Source organism: Melospiza melodia, chromosome 4 (genome assembly GCF_035770615.1).
Source record: "Melospiza melodia melodia isolate bMelMel2 chromosome 4, bMelMel2.pri, whole genome shotgun sequence".
Taxonomy (NCBI): Eukaryota; Metazoa; Chordata; class Aves; order Passeriformes; family Passerellidae; genus Melospiza; species Melospiza melodia.
The window spans coordinates 56,077,970-56,094,567 of NC_086197.1; the positions used below are offsets into that span (position 1 = coordinate 56,077,970).

Here is a 16,598-nt window from a genome sequence, read left to right on the forward strand (position 1 = left end):
CCTTGCCTTACCTAAGAAGCCCAAATTTTCCCTGTTTTAGGATCTGTTGTGCCTATCCACTATACTGTGGGGATTAAACCATTCCCAAGTTTTAAACACAGGGGAAGGAAGAAGCAGACTCAGATGAACTGATTCTCTTTGCAATACTTTTCTGACAAAACACTTTGTTTTCCCTGGCAGTAAAAAATCCCCAACAAACACACTCTAATTTTCTTAGAGTTGCTTCAAGCTTCCCCCCAGATAAACCTCACATTTTTAGCCATTTAAAGTCCTTCTTGTTATAGATTTCTTGCACACAATACAACACTCTCTTGTGAACAGCAACAACTCAGGGCCTTTTATAAAAAGAAACTCACTGTTCCAGATTTGTGAGGTGAGTCCCGTTTGTGCACCTCCTGTGACTGCCTCCAGTCAGTTCCCTTCAGGTTTTCTGAGATTCAGAGGGAGAGGGAAGCACAGGAAGCTGGCAGTCACTTCTCAGGGACAGGGAGAAACATGTAACTCATAAGAATTCATCTCTCTGAATCGCTACTGCTCACTCACCGCCATGGCAAAAACCAAAAAAATCTTTAAGGTGGAAGAGGTTTGTGCTACTGCAGTGCTCACCAGAACCCACAGACGCTCCACAGAAGAGACCTTTGTTCTTGGGAGAGTAGGGAATTCCACATACACAGAATATGGCTGGGAAATGCCTCAGTAAACACTGGACAAATTCTCTCACCTCCCGCATTTGAATCACGCGGGGGAATCACGAACGCCTGCAACCCCTCAGACAAGCAGTTCATCAGTGAAGGCTGACATGTTTTCCCACTACAAACAACCTCCCTTGGGTCAGGACACACATTCACAAGATCGGGGTGGGCGTCTGGGAGGCCTGATAGAGGCAGAAGGGGTCGGTTGTCTCCAGTTACACCTTTCACACCATAACCTACACCTGACAAAAGGCACCTGCGACAGACCCCAGCCCACTCCGGCAGCTCGAGGATATATATTTATTCGCTGAGGAATAAACACTGAGCACAGCAGTCCCGCCTCAGCCCTTCCCTCCCGGCTGCTGCGGCAGTCTGAAGCCCACGAGCCCGGCGACCTCCTGCGGCGAGCGCTCTCCCCTGCCGTGGTACTCGCGGTGCAGGGCCTCGTGCTCCCGGACGCTGCGCAGCAGGCACAGGTAGGTGGCGGCCTGGAAGTGCAGCTCCTGCTGGGCGCGGCACAGCTTCTCGCTGGTCACCTGCGGGGAGCGGCGGTCAGGGCGGCCCCGAGGCCCGGCCGAGCCCCGGGAGCTGCCGGGGGGGCAGGGGCGGGGAGGGGAAGGCGGCGCGTACCCGGTGCGCGCGGAAGCCCGCGAGCACGTGCCGATAGGCGGGGCTGTCGCGATAGGAGCGGCCGGCGGCGTGGCGCAGCTCGCGCAGGAGCGCGCGCAGGGTGCGCAGCGGGGCTCCCAGCGCCGCCATCTTCCGAGCCGCGCGCGGCGCGCCGGCCAATCGAGCGCCGCCGCCGGGCCTCGCCCTCGCGCCCCGGCAGGGCGGGCAGTCGAGAGCCGAGCGAGCGATGGCCTCCTCCTACTCTCTGCCGCCCTCCCGCGCCGTCGCAATCGGCGCTGGTGAAGTGCTGGGGCTCGAGCGCCGAGGCCAGGGCGTGCCCGCTCCACGCCTCGTAACCGGCCTGTGGTAACGGAGCGGGAGCACCGGGAGTCTTTCAAGAGGCGCAGCATACGGCGGGAAACCGGATTTGGCCGCGGGCGCGTCCCCGCCAGTTTCTGGGGTCTCCGTTTAAAAGACGCTTCGGGTCCCGCTGGAGCCAGAAGGAAGAAGCTGAGGAGCCGCAGACTCGAGGCAGCGAGCGGCTCACGGACGTGAGGAGAGGCTGCGCGGCTCGAGTGCGAAAAAAATTACCCACCCCAGATGGGACTCGAACCCACAATCCCTGGCTTAGGAGGCCAATGCCTTATCCATTAGGCCACTGGGGCTGCCGCGGGAGGGTGGTGTCTGTGAACTTAGTTATCCACTATCCCCGCCTCTTCTCCTTTTATGGCACGTATCGGAGGCCGGTGATTGGGCAGCGCCGCCCGGCGCGGCTGCGCGCGGCCCCCTGGGAGCCAGGGCCAGGCGGGGCCGAGGAGGGGGCGCGGGGCCGAGGCGGGGGCACGGTCGCTCACTGGCGTTTGGCTGCGGCTCGGCAAAACACGGTGCTGCCGCAGGGAAGGGCTTCTTGGCCCAAGGACCCTTTTGCGGTTTCTAAGCGCTGGTCCTGGCACACAGTGTTACCCTTGCTCGGGTGGTTGCCCTGACCGAAGGAGGCCCTCACCCCCAAACAGAAAAACCCGCCAAAAAGCCCCAAGAGGGCCGACCCGTCAAGTGAAACCTTTCCCCATTTTTATTTTTGTGAGAAATCACAGACACAGGGCTAATATGTACATTCCTCTTTATTTCATACAGCACAGACACGTGACACATAGAAAAACAGAAAAGTACACTCATGAAAAAGCCTGTCGCAGTCAGGGACAGGGAACAGCTACGCCAAATTGAGTAAGGCTCCTACTGCAGAACAGGGGTCTGCCGGCAAGGGTGGATCCCAGAGCAAAGTCTGCTGCCTAAAAAAGCTTGTGCTCCTTTCAGGAAAGCAGAAAAGGGCAAGTCCCTTCCGGAACAGGTGAAGGCAGCGTTCCCCGCAAGGTTTGCAGGATACGAACCCCATGACTGTGTTTGGATCAGAGCACTGATAAAATGAAATGCTCTCCCAGTTATTCTCACAGAGGGCCAATAGTCCTGACCTCTGAAAGCATTGGACTGCTCAGGGATAGGAAACCTGAGTACCTGGAAGGAGTGAAAACGTCAAGTAGTCACACAGAAGAGAGTTAAAATTAGCCTCCCTGACAGGGCTCTGCTAGCCACAACTGGGAATGTGCAAGGAACTAACCAGCTTCCCAACTAACAAAAGACTAACAGCCATTAAACTGACCAGAACAATATAACGCATTGGAACTGACGCGGGCTTTTGAGGCAGCAGCTTCTTCCTTTTCCTGCTTCAGTTCAGGATGGAGATAAAGCAGGCACCAGTTCCTCTGGCAAAGAGCCTTACACACTTTTAAAAAATTAAAATACAAAAAAGGGAGACAGGTGTATTTACAAAATCCATGGCTGGTACAGTACATCATTTTTAAGACACACTAAATGCTACAATCTTTCAGGTCCTGAGATTATTACAAAAAAAACCAAACCCAAAACAAAAACAAACCCCAACAACTCAAAACTTGTGTTCAGGTCCAGTTTTATAAGGAGAGAGGAAAGAAACCACACATTTAAAACACAGTATCCCTTGAAGTTATTGGAACACACCTCCCTAAAAAATCCAAATGAAAGTGGTGCTTGCCACCCAAATGTAGCTGCATTTGGAGTTCAGGCTTGTTGTCACAAGAGGGGAGCATTTAATGGGGCAGTTTCCCTGGAGAGCTCATCAGGTAAGCACAAGGCTGTTGGGATCCTCTCTCCATTGCTAAGCCCTATGATCTGGAACTTGAGTGTTAAAAGGAGGAAGGCGGCCTTGTACAAATTCATGTTGGACTGAGGAAAGCATCACAGGAATCACCAACTCAAACAGGTTTGCCATCTCCCAGTAACTGTGCACTCCTTTGTTAGAAACCGAGGAATGCAAAGAATTCTAGCTGTGATTTAGCACTTGTTAATATAAAAAAAAAAAAAATTCCTCCAGCTTTTTATTCTGAGCTCCCCAGTGAAAGGCAGCAAAATAGTTTCTCAGCCCTTCATTGTCTAGGGGATCACAGCAAGTCAGGTAAAATTAAACTATATCCAGACTTCTAAAAAAAAAAAATATATATATATATATTTTAGAAGTTACACCAAACAAAGGATATGGAGGCCAAACTGCTGTTGAGGGGATGTTCCCCACTGCCATTAGCTGTGCAGGGCACTCTTCTTCACTGACCCTCTTAACAGGCAGGCTACAGGGACTTGTACCCTCACCTGTTTTTTTTTCCCCCAATGAACATAGAAATTTTGTATCATCAGAAGTTATCATAGATGCCCTTTTATTATAAGCAACTGATCTTAAGCTAGAGAATGGCAACTTTTTGAGGATTACTCATTAAATGCTTCTAACTCTCAGTAAAAGACTACAAGAGACAAATCACATTAACAAGGATACTAGTTTAACTGCTAAAATATAGTACTCCTCAGTAGACTTTTGGGGGGTAAAAAGGAGTAGTTAACTTTGTTGTTGTTTTTATTTTTTTTACAGTAGTCCAAAAATAAAATTTCTCCATCTATTTCCAGTACAGATCTTGATAACTATGCAAGAACATGGTACTAATTGCTACATGATGGAATCACCGGCAATAAAACACATACTACAATTCTCACCTCTGAGCTAAATTGTTATTTGTAGTTACATACAACAAGACTAAAAGACCAGTGAGAACCTGGGGACTGGGATTTAGTTTTTATTTAGCTGGTAACTCCCCTTGTTTAGAAGCAACTTCATTTCAATGAGAATTTACTTTAATTCACTTCTGATGCTGGAAAGAAACCTGGGATGTCTCATGAGTTTCCTCCCAAATCCAATCTGTACATTAAAAAACATTTCTGCAGCTTCTTAATCCATTGTGAGAGCTGACTATTCTACAAAACTCTCAGACCAAAACCTGTCACAAGAAGTGATTTCAGCTTCCCTCTCAAGCAACTTCATGACACTTGACACTACATGCTGCACCAGTGAAAGGGTTTCTTTTTTAAAATACAAATTTTTTTTTCATGTTAGCAAAAAGTTCTGCATTACAGACATTCAAAAATACTCCATTTTCTTTGGGTAAAATTTCAATATGTGTTAAGAGGGGTAGCTGGGGAAAGGAATGCATGTAACACTGAAACACATAAATACTTATCTGCATAGTTGATATTAGTGACTACTAATCAAACTAAGGCCTTAGCTGGAAAAAGCTGAGAACACAAAAAAGTTTCTTCCCCCACTCTGGTGAAATCTGCTAAGTCTCAATGAAGCTCTGTCTACCTCAGCAACTGCTCAGTTTGGCCTATGATAGTGGCATCTTCTGACTGGTTTTGGTTTATTCTCTCCCACTCTTTTTCTCTTGGTAGTAGACAATAGCAAATACGACTATTTATTGATAAAACACATCTGCACACATTGCTAGGAAGAAACAAAAAACCCTTTTAGTGTTGTGCATGATAGGAGCCAAACATAGTGTACACTGCTTGGTTGGGATTACTTCACCATAAAGAAAATCTTAGTAGCTAATGGTTATTGTTTAAGCAGGAGATGACAGCAATGGAAGAGACTGACACACACTTCTAGATACAAAACATGGTGGTGGTTGGGGTAGAACTACAGCTGTCAAAAATGGCTACAAAAGACAGGACTATATCCTTGATTACTGACAAGATTAGCAGTTTTACTTATGAGTGTGCAAAAACAGTAGCAGGGAATTTTTGTACTTCCCCAGTTTTGGGCCAGTTCCAGGCCATGTTGATCTCTCAGCATAACTCACAGCAGCACCAGGGCTTTCTAGAGCCCCAAAAGGCTATTACAGCAGCAAGGGATCACTGCATCAAAGAAAAAGGATGATGAAGCCTCACCAGAAGTTTCCACAAAGCATTCCCCTGTGCAACAGTTATTTTTCCAGTGGCCCAGTAAGCATACTTCTGGCTGCTTATTTTGGCAGTGATTTCTTAAGCAGTAGACAGATACAGATTTTTACAACAGCGCCATTTGTTAAAGACTGCAGCAGTCAGCCATCATCACCAGCTGTAGATTCCTCATCCCACAGGTTAGCCCAGGATGAAGAGCATGTGTGTTCAAAAGGAATTAAACAACGTAATTAGTGAATGTGGTAAACCTCACTGAAGTAACTTCACTGATGCACCTAACACAGATTAAGAAGCACCTTCAACTACCACTCCAACTGGCTGAGCTACCAGCAATAGTCCTATCTTTGAACGGCACCATTAGATTGGTAGGAGAAATCCACTTATGGCATAGTTTGCCTAACGGGTTAACTTGAACATGTGAAGACAAGCCAAGAAGTGAATTAAGCTTTTCTCTGCCACAGGAACATATTTGGTACCATATTTTCTGCTTTCCACACTGGTTCTCCACCCATGGAGGACTCATCATTCCATTCCAACTCTGTAAAATAAATGCTTCCTTTTCATATTGCAACTCAAAATTATAACTTCCCTAGGGGAAGCACATCACAGAACTAGAACAGTCTAGTGATGCATATGCATGTTACCTTAAGTTTAGCACTTGGTCCACAAATGAAGTGCTAATTTCAGGTATTCATGTTTATAATAATCATAAGTTAGATAGATCCTTAGCACAAAGCTGTTAAAATCACCAGATCATCTATTGCAGATCGCTAACTTTGTCTGAGAAGGAAACAAGCACAGATACTATTATGAGGATTTACCTGCAGCTAAGAACACATGAACTTACTGTTCATTATAGTAAGAGAAGAAACCACTAATGAAATCTCAACAAATTGAAAAGTACAACAAGACAAGTGACTTAGGCAGCATGTGAAGCATAGCTAGCTTTAAACTCAATTAGCAGCTGCACTCTTGCAGGCTTTACCAAATTCTTTCTTACATAGGATGCATGGTGGAAAGTGACAACTTTGGTAAATATAAGAATCCTTGCAGTAACTGGTATCAAGCAGATATGATCAGCTGCATACAAGATTCTTGCAGTTAATCTCAATTCAAATATGTTGCAAGCTGCTATTTTAACTTGATTTACCCCCCAGCTCCTTGGGGCTGTCAGCCACACATCTCTGCCTCAGACTCAGTGATTGTGTGAAGCAATCCAGTCATTAATAAGGGCCTATAACACTTTACTCATGACCTAATTAAGAAACAAATTCAAAACCTTCAGAGAAAGATGCAACAAGTTTCATTCCCGTTAGCCACTTCCTTTCTCTCCTGCACATTTACACACACTCATGCACACACTCTTTTATTGTACTGTCATCTTTGCACAAATGTTCATTCTTGAAGTAGCATTTAACAGAGCCAGGAGAATGGAGAAAGATGAACAGGTTTCAGGAATATTGCTTGTGTGTGCGCATGTGTGAGAGAGAATGCACAAGCACATAGAACCAATGCCACAGTACAGCAGCTGTGCAGTTACACACATTACACACTTGGTTTTGTTTTTTGTTTTTTTTCTTTACAAAAGGGAAAAAACCCCCAGTTTAACAGCATAAAGCCATCTTGGCAAGCTTAAGATTTTCCTCCAAAATGCTTTCCAGCACTTCAGGATCGCTGAGAAAAGTTTAAAGAAGGTAGGGAAATAAAATTAAAACAAAAAAACAAAAAAGGCACTTAAACAAAGGACAAAGGCCTGAATCAAGTAAGTCATGAAGGGTAACAGCCATTTCACCAGAGCTTGGACCAATCAAAGTCTACCAACCTTTTTTAAAACTTCTATAAAATTAAAATTGCATAAAGTGTTAATGAATCAGTTGTTTGCCTAATGCTTTAACCTTCTGGTTCACTTTATGAAAAAAAACCAAAACAAACAAAACCAAAACAACTAACAAGTCCAAACAAAAAACCAAGCGTCCCTTTAATGATTTTCCCCCCAGTTTCAGCAAAAGATGAAAGTTAGTTGTGGGAAAAAGCCTTCCACAGTTTGGCTTGGCTGTAGGTTTTCCCTGCAATGCCATTTTCAAAAACAATCCAGAACAAAAGTAGAAGAGGGACCACTGTGCTTTCACCAATTCACTCAAAAAACAAACAACAACAACAAAAAAATTCGAAACAAAAAACCCATCAACCCAAACACCCGAATGCTTCTAATCCAACTGTGGGCAAAAACTAATCAAAAGAAAACAAAAAACCCCTGTAAACTAGATTAAAATTTGCTAATAAATACAGCCAAAAGTTCATTTTATGAATGTAGCAGCAAATGTGACAAAGTTAGTTGGGAGTCCAAGGTGACTCCCGGAGGGTTACTGGTTCGCACAACTGATGGCAGCTTGGGAGAGTTGCAGATTTCTCTGTTTTCATGTCCTCAAGGGTCTTGCACCAAGTGGAGAAGGAGTGTGGAGGAAGGGTCAGGTGATGGGACTGCAGGAAGGAACAGGCTTTAGGCACCTGTCCCACCCCTAAATCTGTGCATCAGACAACTTTGATCAGATTCAAACACAAAGCAGAACCCAGGTAATTAAAAGTTTCTTCTGATTAGCAGAAAACAGATGTGAAACCCACAGCATCCGCACTTGTGACTCAGTTGACCTGTATTTAGACATGTTTCTCAAATCAGAGAAGGCTGGACAAAGTGACTTAGGCTATTTGTGTCTTGGAATGGGAGAACACTGCAGTTATAGTCCAAGGTATCAGGAAACTGCAGCCCGTTTTTCATCTAGCCTGCCTTCTTTCTTTGCAGGAGTCTCTAATGATTTCACATAGCTACCATGGTTTTTGGGACTTTGGATCATGTAGCAGGGAATACTACCCAGACAGTTTCAACATCTAAAACCTATGTTAGAAGTTATTGCTTGCATTTGTTTGGGGCTTTCAGAGAGCTTGACACGTTAGCTCATACACAATCCCCAAACCAAGTTCAGCCCTACTGCCTGAAAAGACAGCTCTACTTGGCTTTCTTATTGCTTGTGAATACTGAGGGTTTATTTAGTATGTACACAACTACAGTTTATTTATTAACAAAGGCCCTTAAAAAGTAGTAAAAACCTGGGGGGGGGGGGGAAATGTCTTCAGAAGAGCTGCTGCACAGAAGATAGTAAAACATTAACCTAATTTTGTATTCAAATGTTGCAGTAATCTTTCCCATTCTGTCTATGCCACCTGCAAAGGTCTCTGGGAACCACCCTATTATTTCCTTTGATTTGGCCTTGCTAGGTTTAACCAAGCAGAATAGAAAACAGCAAGTAAAGGGTCCCCATCTCCAGTGTTGTTCATTCAAAAGACACTCAGGAGCATAATGAATAACAGGAGTGTAATGACTGAAGAGTTACCTGCTGGAGGTTGTTTGAACTGATGTCAGAAACAATGTATGGTCATCTTTATTTTCATCACCCTAGTATTAATTTCCACAATAAGTTTTAGTTTACTTGTTTCCCAAGACTGAGAAGCTCAATAGGACCCAGAGGTAGGACTACTCGTGCCCTCAAGATTTAGAGAGGATACTCTTCAACTGAAGATGAAGCGCATTTTCAGGAAGAAAGGAATGTTGAAAGGGAATTTGTGCTGTAGTTATAAAGGGCTCCAAGTCTCCCAGCCTAAATTTCAGTAAGTATGAAGACAAAAGATGACAATTTGAATGGGATGCCTTGATGAGGAAAACACAGAAGAGGTAGAACTCTCTTAGGACGGGGTCCTTTAAATATATTGCTGCCCAATGGCTCACTGCCACAACTCCCTTAGCTACATGCATTGTTAAAGTTCTCATGTTTGACACAGTTCAGAGAATTAACATCCTGTCAGAACTGTTGGGCCTCAAAAAACAAAGTTGGCTTCCTTCAACCCTTCCTGGAGAAAAGAAAAAAAAGTATCAGATGAAGCTTGCACTCTAAATAGTTTATGGTATTTTGACTAAATTTGTACAGTATTAATGCCAGGGTCTACACAGTGTTTGTGTTTCAACTCTAAACCTTGATGGAGATGCAAGCTTATCTGATCAACACACCACATACAAAACATTAGTGCCAGCTCAAAAGCATTTAATTGGCAGATGCTGTGGAGTGAAACTAATGAACTAATGCATCTTAATTCAATCTGTCTTTCACAGAAGTGTTGTGCAAAAACATTTATTGCTGAGCTCAACCCAACATTTTTATACTAAATACACAATATATATTATTTTAAATTTATGTATATATATTTATATAAAATTAAAATGAGCTCTAAATAGAAGAGAAATTGTTGTCTGATCTAAGAAAAATAAATCACATGTAAAAGAAACCTGCAAGCTCTAAGTAATCTAGCAAAATATATTGAAGAGTCATTATTCAGGGGTCAAAGTCTCTCTAAAGGTGTGAGATAACCAGCAGTGTCTGGTTCAGTCTCTGAGTCAAACTACCAGAAGATCTATCTACTAAGAATTTCAGCATCTCTGGTCAAAGGAATGTTTCAGGGTTGAAGGAGAAGGGCATCATACTGATTTATTTGCTCCTTTTCCCTATGACTTATTTTAATTTCTGCCATTCTCACCTTTTATCTGACAGCTCAAGAGACTCAACAGCAAAGTTCCGTCCTAGTGTCGAAAGTGCAACACATGTTGGATGCTTCCTAATCTTACATGTGAACTGGTTGATGTATTGCTATCAAAGAAAAAAAAAAACAAAACAAAACCAAACAACAAAGCCAGCTCTGCAGTCTTGTGCAACCATGTAAGAAAGTTCAGGTAAAACTCCCCAGGCCAGCAGGGGCTGGAAATGCTGGAGACAACCCATTCAGCCCCCAGAAGAGAAGGCACCTCTGGTCGCTTTTGAACGACTCCTCTTTGGCTAATGCCTGAAGCAGTATTTATCTGACTCTGGAACAGGTCACAATCAGCTTTCTTTAACGAGCAAATCCATATAATGCATGGCTTCTGGGAGGAGTTACATAAAGGATGAAGCCTGAGAATGAGAAAAGAACTTGTTCTGGTTCATGAAAGACATGAATAGAGTATCTTTCCAGTAGCAAATAAGCACAAGGTAAAAGAAAGTTTAACAAATGAAAATACTGAAATATTAGTGCGGTTTAAAAAAAAATGTGGGAAAGAAATGCTAGTCTGACCAATAAAATGTGGGTTTCTTTTTATGTAAATGAATTTCCATCCCCTTCCTCCCTTAAATAAGAACTTTTGTACTAAAAAAAACCCTGAAAATAAATCAAATAGTCTGTGTCTCACATACTGATGTACCAGATCTGTTTTTGAAGACAATTCTCTACTGAGACTGCATACATCTGTAGGCTCCCTAAAGTCAAACAGCCTTCTAAAGCTGGATCAATGCCCATTATCAGAAACTGCTTTTGTCTAAAGGTTTAATTATAATGCAAAGTATCCCAGCACCATCTCTATTCTACATAACCTTTGGTCCACAACCATATAGTACACTCAGGACCTACACGTCATCTTATACTGGGCACTTTGGGCACTAAGGAAGTGGATGATTCCACCTTGAATGGAGAAACCTATTCTAGCACCTTTCACCATTTCCACTTTTCATTGGACTTCACCCAGAAACAAAATGTTGGTGCTGCTGTGGGTTTGACGATCAATTTCTTTTAAGAGCCAATCAGAGCAGATAACAAAAGGTTGTTTCTTTAGGCAATATCAAACTACTACCAGTTTGCATGACCAGGAGGACCAGTCCTCCTTTTCCTTCTCTCTTTGATCAAGTATTGTTTTATTTTTCTTCTTCCTCTCACCACAGTGCTTAGGATCAGAATATGTAAACATTGACAGAAACAGCAGCCCTGTGACAATAAGCACTTTCCCAACTGGGCAGATTCTGTCAGCCAACCAGAACTGCTTCAGCTCCCTTGCTTGTCCAGAAGTCACTGGTTTTTCCGCTGTAACTTAGTGTCCCCTTTACTTTGGCCTCCATCTGTAGTTGAGAGACAGAAACAAAAAGGAAGAATAAAAGCATGAGTGAACTTTTGTTTTTGTAACTTGCAGTAGGAGAGACAGGAATTTGGCAGGTTCAGCTTTAGCATCACCAAAAAGTACATGGTCTTTACTAGTAGAGTGGAAGACTTTGCATCTTTTCTGTAGGTCATTTATTAGAAATAGCGTTGTTGAAACCTGATATATCAAGCTTCATACCAAAACACTGCCCAATTTTTTTTTGGTACTGAGAACCTCTCAAATAAAGAATGAAGAATGCCCACCAAGCTGCCCCCCTTCCCATTCCTTCTCCTGGCCCCCAGAAAACACATACAGGTGACAAAGAAAGGTGTACACTCTAAACTGCACCTTCTAAAGCTTTCTGAAAATTTTCCTGCTCTAAGCCTTACAAACAGAAAAATAAAATGTTCTGCTTCACATTTCTCTTCTCAATAAAACTATCTCCTATTAAGCATAAAATTCCTAAGGGAAGCAGAGATTCCATTAAGAAACCATCCCACCATTCACATGTGAACATAGGCTTATAAAAAACATGAAAAAAGGTTTTAGCTGGAAGGTCAGTTTCTCCTTCAAAGGAGAAATGAAAATTTTTAGTGGAAAAAAACTTTATGCAGCGTATAAACAATCATGTTACTGTCCAGTAAGTACTATTCCTTTTTTCCCACTAGCTGAATTTGTACACTTCAGTTTCTAGAATTGTTGCAGTAAAGTACTGGAATTTTTGATTTTTTTTTTTTTTGTTCCTGATATTGAAGAGAAGTAGGGAAAAAAATTCAGGTTCCAAAAAATACTGCTACAATAGAGTACGTTCTGCCAGCTGCTCCCAATGTTTGTCCCTGTGTTGTGCCTTCTCTAAACTAAGCACTGATGTAGATTATATTTCAGTCTAAAGCAGAAATCTGACTTTTAAGGTAAAAATAAGAAATATATCATGTCTTTACCTGTGTAAGCTTGCTGCAAGTGAGCAGGCAGAGGTGAGTGAGACAGCGTTGCTGCATGCTGAGCACCTGGCTGTAAACCCTTCAGTAAGTCTGGAGGGAAAAAAGGGAGAACAAAGATAAAAAATAAATCTTGAGGAGAGAGGCAGTCTCTGTGAAATAAAGTTTTTGTTTTTATAGTCTAGCAGTAGCAGCTTATCTCCACAACAACGAATAAATACCTGATAGCATTCTGATGGTTGGAATAAGTCAACAAAGACAAACCTATTCAAATACAGTTAGTCAAATGTCAGAGCAAGGACCGTGCCTTGCTATTGGTTGGGATGCAACTCTTCATATACTTTGGTTTGGTAGAAAGACCAACATTTCATATAGCTTAAGGACATAAATAGCTTCCATATAAGCGTGGAAAAGTAAATGCCATTGTGGTTGACAGTTCTTCATAAGAGAGCTGTTTGATATCTGAGGTTGTCAAGTTAAGGCTACTTTGAGGAATCACCTTAAGTCTCTTATTTGAACTGTGACATTTGAAGATTTTTAAACTCCTTTCTAAAAATAAAGTATTATAAGTTAACCCAAAAAACGTATGTTCAAAACTGAACATATACCATGAATATAACAATGAAGTTAAGCATATCAAAGGTGATTTATAACATATAGGTATTATGTAAAGAAAGTTTTTACCAGTGAAAGAATCCCATTTACCCTCCTGTAGAGATTTTTATGAACCAAATCCAAGCATCTCAGGACTTTATTGCTTCCCTACTCAATTTCCACTTTAAGGATGCATCTTTCCTTTTAGCACAGCGTCATAATTCCACTCACTCTGAGTTAGGCTGTGGTGGAAAGCCGCTGAGGTAGATCCCGAGGTGGTTGTCACTCCAGCTGTGTCCGTCCCAAAGCCAAGCAGCTCCAAGGGAAACTGGAAGGGCACAGTCACAGGAACAAGGCCACCCAGCATCCCAAAAGGAGTTAATGGTGCAGACGTCACGTTCTGACTGGTCACAGACAGGGGTGATGCCATGAGAGTCAGAGGTGAGGCATTAGCCAGTAGTGATGCTCCTGCTGTTGACTATGCAAAAAGAAAAAAAAAAAAAGAAGAAGCAGTACTTCAAGATTTTTAAAGATCTGAATTGTATTCTTTAAGGGTATAAAAATCAACTATTCCCTGTTAAGTGTTGCTCTGTTGAGAAGTATATTAAACTATTAATGAATATCCATTTATCCACCCAGGAAGTTTTCCCAGTGCTCATTTGCTAAGCAAGCACAATTATATTGCAGATTCAGACATAAAAGCATGGTTCATCTATCATGTTTTTCTCATCAGCCTTAGAGCTAATTTCCTTGATCTCCTTTCTTATTATGCACTAGGCCTACAGTCACAATGTAATGCAATATCTTCTATTAGGTTAATAATATGAAATTATCCAATGCAGATCTGAAGTTCTTCAGATGTACAGTGTTACACCTCTCCCCTTTGCAAATCTGGGTCTTAACAGAACATTATTTCTAAAGAGGTTGCCGAGAAACAATGAATTCTGAAAATTAAGATTCATATGTAAGAATCCCCAAACTTAAGAAGTCAGGTTAGCAAAATGCATACATACATATGTAGAGGTGTGTATGCACATGTCAGAGGAAAAGACAAAGGAAAATAATGTCTCCACTCTAAATGTCAAAATGAAGTTAAATTCACTGCAGCTTTAAAATAAAAATGCAAGATTAGCCAGAATATTTTAGCTACAACAGCTCCCAAATCACATTAATTCCTGTAATATTAGATCAGCTTGTTCTTGTTTAACAATCTTGCCTTCACTGCATATAGAGTAATTTCATATGCTGATGTTCAGTTCTCTAATTATCTACTACAAAACAGTTAGTATAGAAAGCACTTTGAATCAGACTCCAACTCAGATATTGTAGTTATTTGAATTAAAAAGACTCAGACGGAATAGGATTACAAATCTGTGCATTTTTACAAGTAAGCCTCAACTAAACCCAAAATTTAGAATCATTTTAATGAACACATGAGCTTAAAATGAAAATGACATTTCACTGAGTTCTGTAATAGCAACTTACAGAAAAAAGCAAAGTGATGAAATCTCCTAGCATGGATAAATTTTTTTTACCAGTTTTGGTCTTAAGATGTTCCGATGAAAGCAGCTAAAGAAAGGACAGTTTCTTCTTATGAGAAAACACAGTATTTTAGAACAGTGGCCCTGTAAAGGGCATTTACCTACAGTTGATGTTCCTAGCAAGTGTTTATGTTGGTCATTTTAAAGGTACCAACTTCTACAACATACTCTATCCCACAAGTAGAAAAAAAGAATGTCAAGCATCAACACACTATCATTCTCTTTTGCCTTTAAAAGTACTAATTTCACAATAAGCTTATGTTCAAAAAATTGACAACTGTTCATTGTCTATGTAATCTAGTAAAGGGCAACAAAATAAAAGCAATACAGTAATGTTTTGCAACTGTGAATTTGTTGAAAAAATGCCTCAAAACAAGCTTCTGTAAAGTGCTCTGCCAAGATCTTGCTTACTCACTCAAAAAGAAATACAGTGAAGAAAAGAGCTACAGAGCACACCCTAAAGGAACCGCAGTTCAGATGTTTCTATTTGACTCATATACAATAGCTCTTAAAAGGGTTCATCCTGGTCATGAATCTGAGTAATTAAGATCCTTAGAAGTCTAAGCTAGATTCTGCTCAAGAGTACTAATGGTAGATAGAACTTTTTAAGGAAATCACATATGTACTCTTTGGCTTTGTGTCCTTAAGATGTAACTTTCTGTGAGGCTTCAGCAAGTATAAACTTGTATTCTGGTAAATAATGGTGTAAACCAGAAGTGGAAAGGAGGCAAACACTTCTTGGAAGCTTCCTAGTTAAGTACACCTTTATTATATAGTTAAGTACACCATTGAAATAATCTAGTTTCGTCTTTCATGTAAGCAGACCAGAATATTATAATGAACAATGCAGGTACCATTCTCATCTTCTAACAGCATCTCAAATAGGAAGTAAATCCCTAAGGCCTTAAAAAAAAAGGAGATTCACTTTCAGTCTTATGTGAAGTTGTAAGAGGAGTAACTTAGTCCTTAGTACATGGTTCCTAAAAACTAGTCTGGAAGTGATGTTGGCTCAGCAGCCAGCCATTAGGCCTTTACAGCTAAATAAAACCTCTTATCACAAATCTCTTCCCCTTTAGTGTACTTGAACTGGGAGATAATTTAATTCCCATCTTTCCTTGAATGTACTCCACTGACTAAGCTTCACAGTGCACAGCAGCAACAGCCTTATTCCATGGTTTATCTTCTTTGATTGAACTATTTTTATGAAAGTAATTTCTGAAGTGTCAGAAAGCCCAAATGAAAGGTCCCAATAATTATTTTAGTGATACCATATGCTGCTCAGTACCTTTAGGTGATTTACCCCTTTCTGTATACCAACACATCTCATTTTGCTGTATTATAGTACGGACTCATGTTACTTATTATATACCACATCACCCCACAATTCAGTGCCACAACTCTTCAGTAGGACTGTGGCCAAAATGCATTTCATTACTTGGGTGACCATTGTTTCTAACAAAAAAATTACTTGCCTTTAGCTACAGGAGGATTTGCCAGAATTCATCTCATCCAGCACAACACTGCTTACTTCCCTTCTCAGTCATGTTAAAGCACTACCACACCCATTTCACATTTTGTTCTACCTCACAGCCATTGCATCCACTGAATTCTGCTGACTGCACCAGGAAGAAACAACCCTCTTCCCAGTCCATTCATTGTAGCTCTTTTTGTCTCCTCCAGGCACCTTCAGGAGTACTCAAACTGCACTGTACTTGGCTCAGCTCTTTTGCAGACCCTCTGTGGTACCTCAGGGGCCTGCACACAGCATACAGGCTGTGGATCTCTTTGCCATTCAAAGCACCCAGAGTAAGTGAACGCTGTGTCAGAGCCTGTCAGAGTTTTACTGTTGACTCTTTCAGTACAGAAGGATGAAAGACCATAGAAGTGTCTTGTAAAAAAAAATCATCTTCCTCCTGTT

General features: G+C 41.7%; 2 protein-coding genes and 1 non-coding gene across 3 annotated transcripts in view; all 3 read right to left on the minus strand.

The window, feature by feature from the left end:
- Positions 1–978: 978 nt before the first annotated feature.
- On the minus strand, positions 979–1,454 carry FMC1 (formation of mitochondrial complex V assembly factor 1 homolog). The gene is made up of 2 exons (XM_063154691.1): positions 1,323–1,454; positions 979–1,228 (listed from the first exon to the last, which is right to left on the minus strand). The coding sequence occupies exons 1-2, from the start codon at positions 1,449–1,451 to the stop codon at positions 1,034–1,036; spliced, it is 324 nt and encodes a 107-aa protein (XP_063010761.1). The 5' UTR covers positions 1,452–1,454; the 3' UTR covers positions 979–1,033.
- Positions 1,455–1,893: 439 nt separating this feature from the next.
- Positions 1,894–1,966, minus strand: TRNAR-CCU (transfer RNA arginine (anticodon CCU)). The gene has a single exon. It is a non-coding gene; the product is annotated as a tRNA-Arg (tRNA).
- Positions 1,967–2,404: 438 nt separating this feature from the next.
- UBN2 (ubinuclein 2) overlaps positions 2,405–16,598 on the minus strand; it is a 52,406-nt gene continuing 38,212 nt past the window's right edge. The window contains exons 15-17 of the mRNA XM_063154692.1: positions 13,371–13,617; positions 12,549–12,638; positions 2,405–11,587 (exon numbers count right to left, since the gene is read on the minus strand). Of these exons, the coding sequence (XP_063010762.1) occupies positions 11,538–11,587; positions 12,549–12,638; positions 13,371–13,617 (387 nt within the window). The 3' untranslated portion in view covers positions 2,405–11,537. The remainder of the gene's footprint in view (positions 11,588–12,548; positions 12,639–13,370; positions 13,618–16,598) is intronic.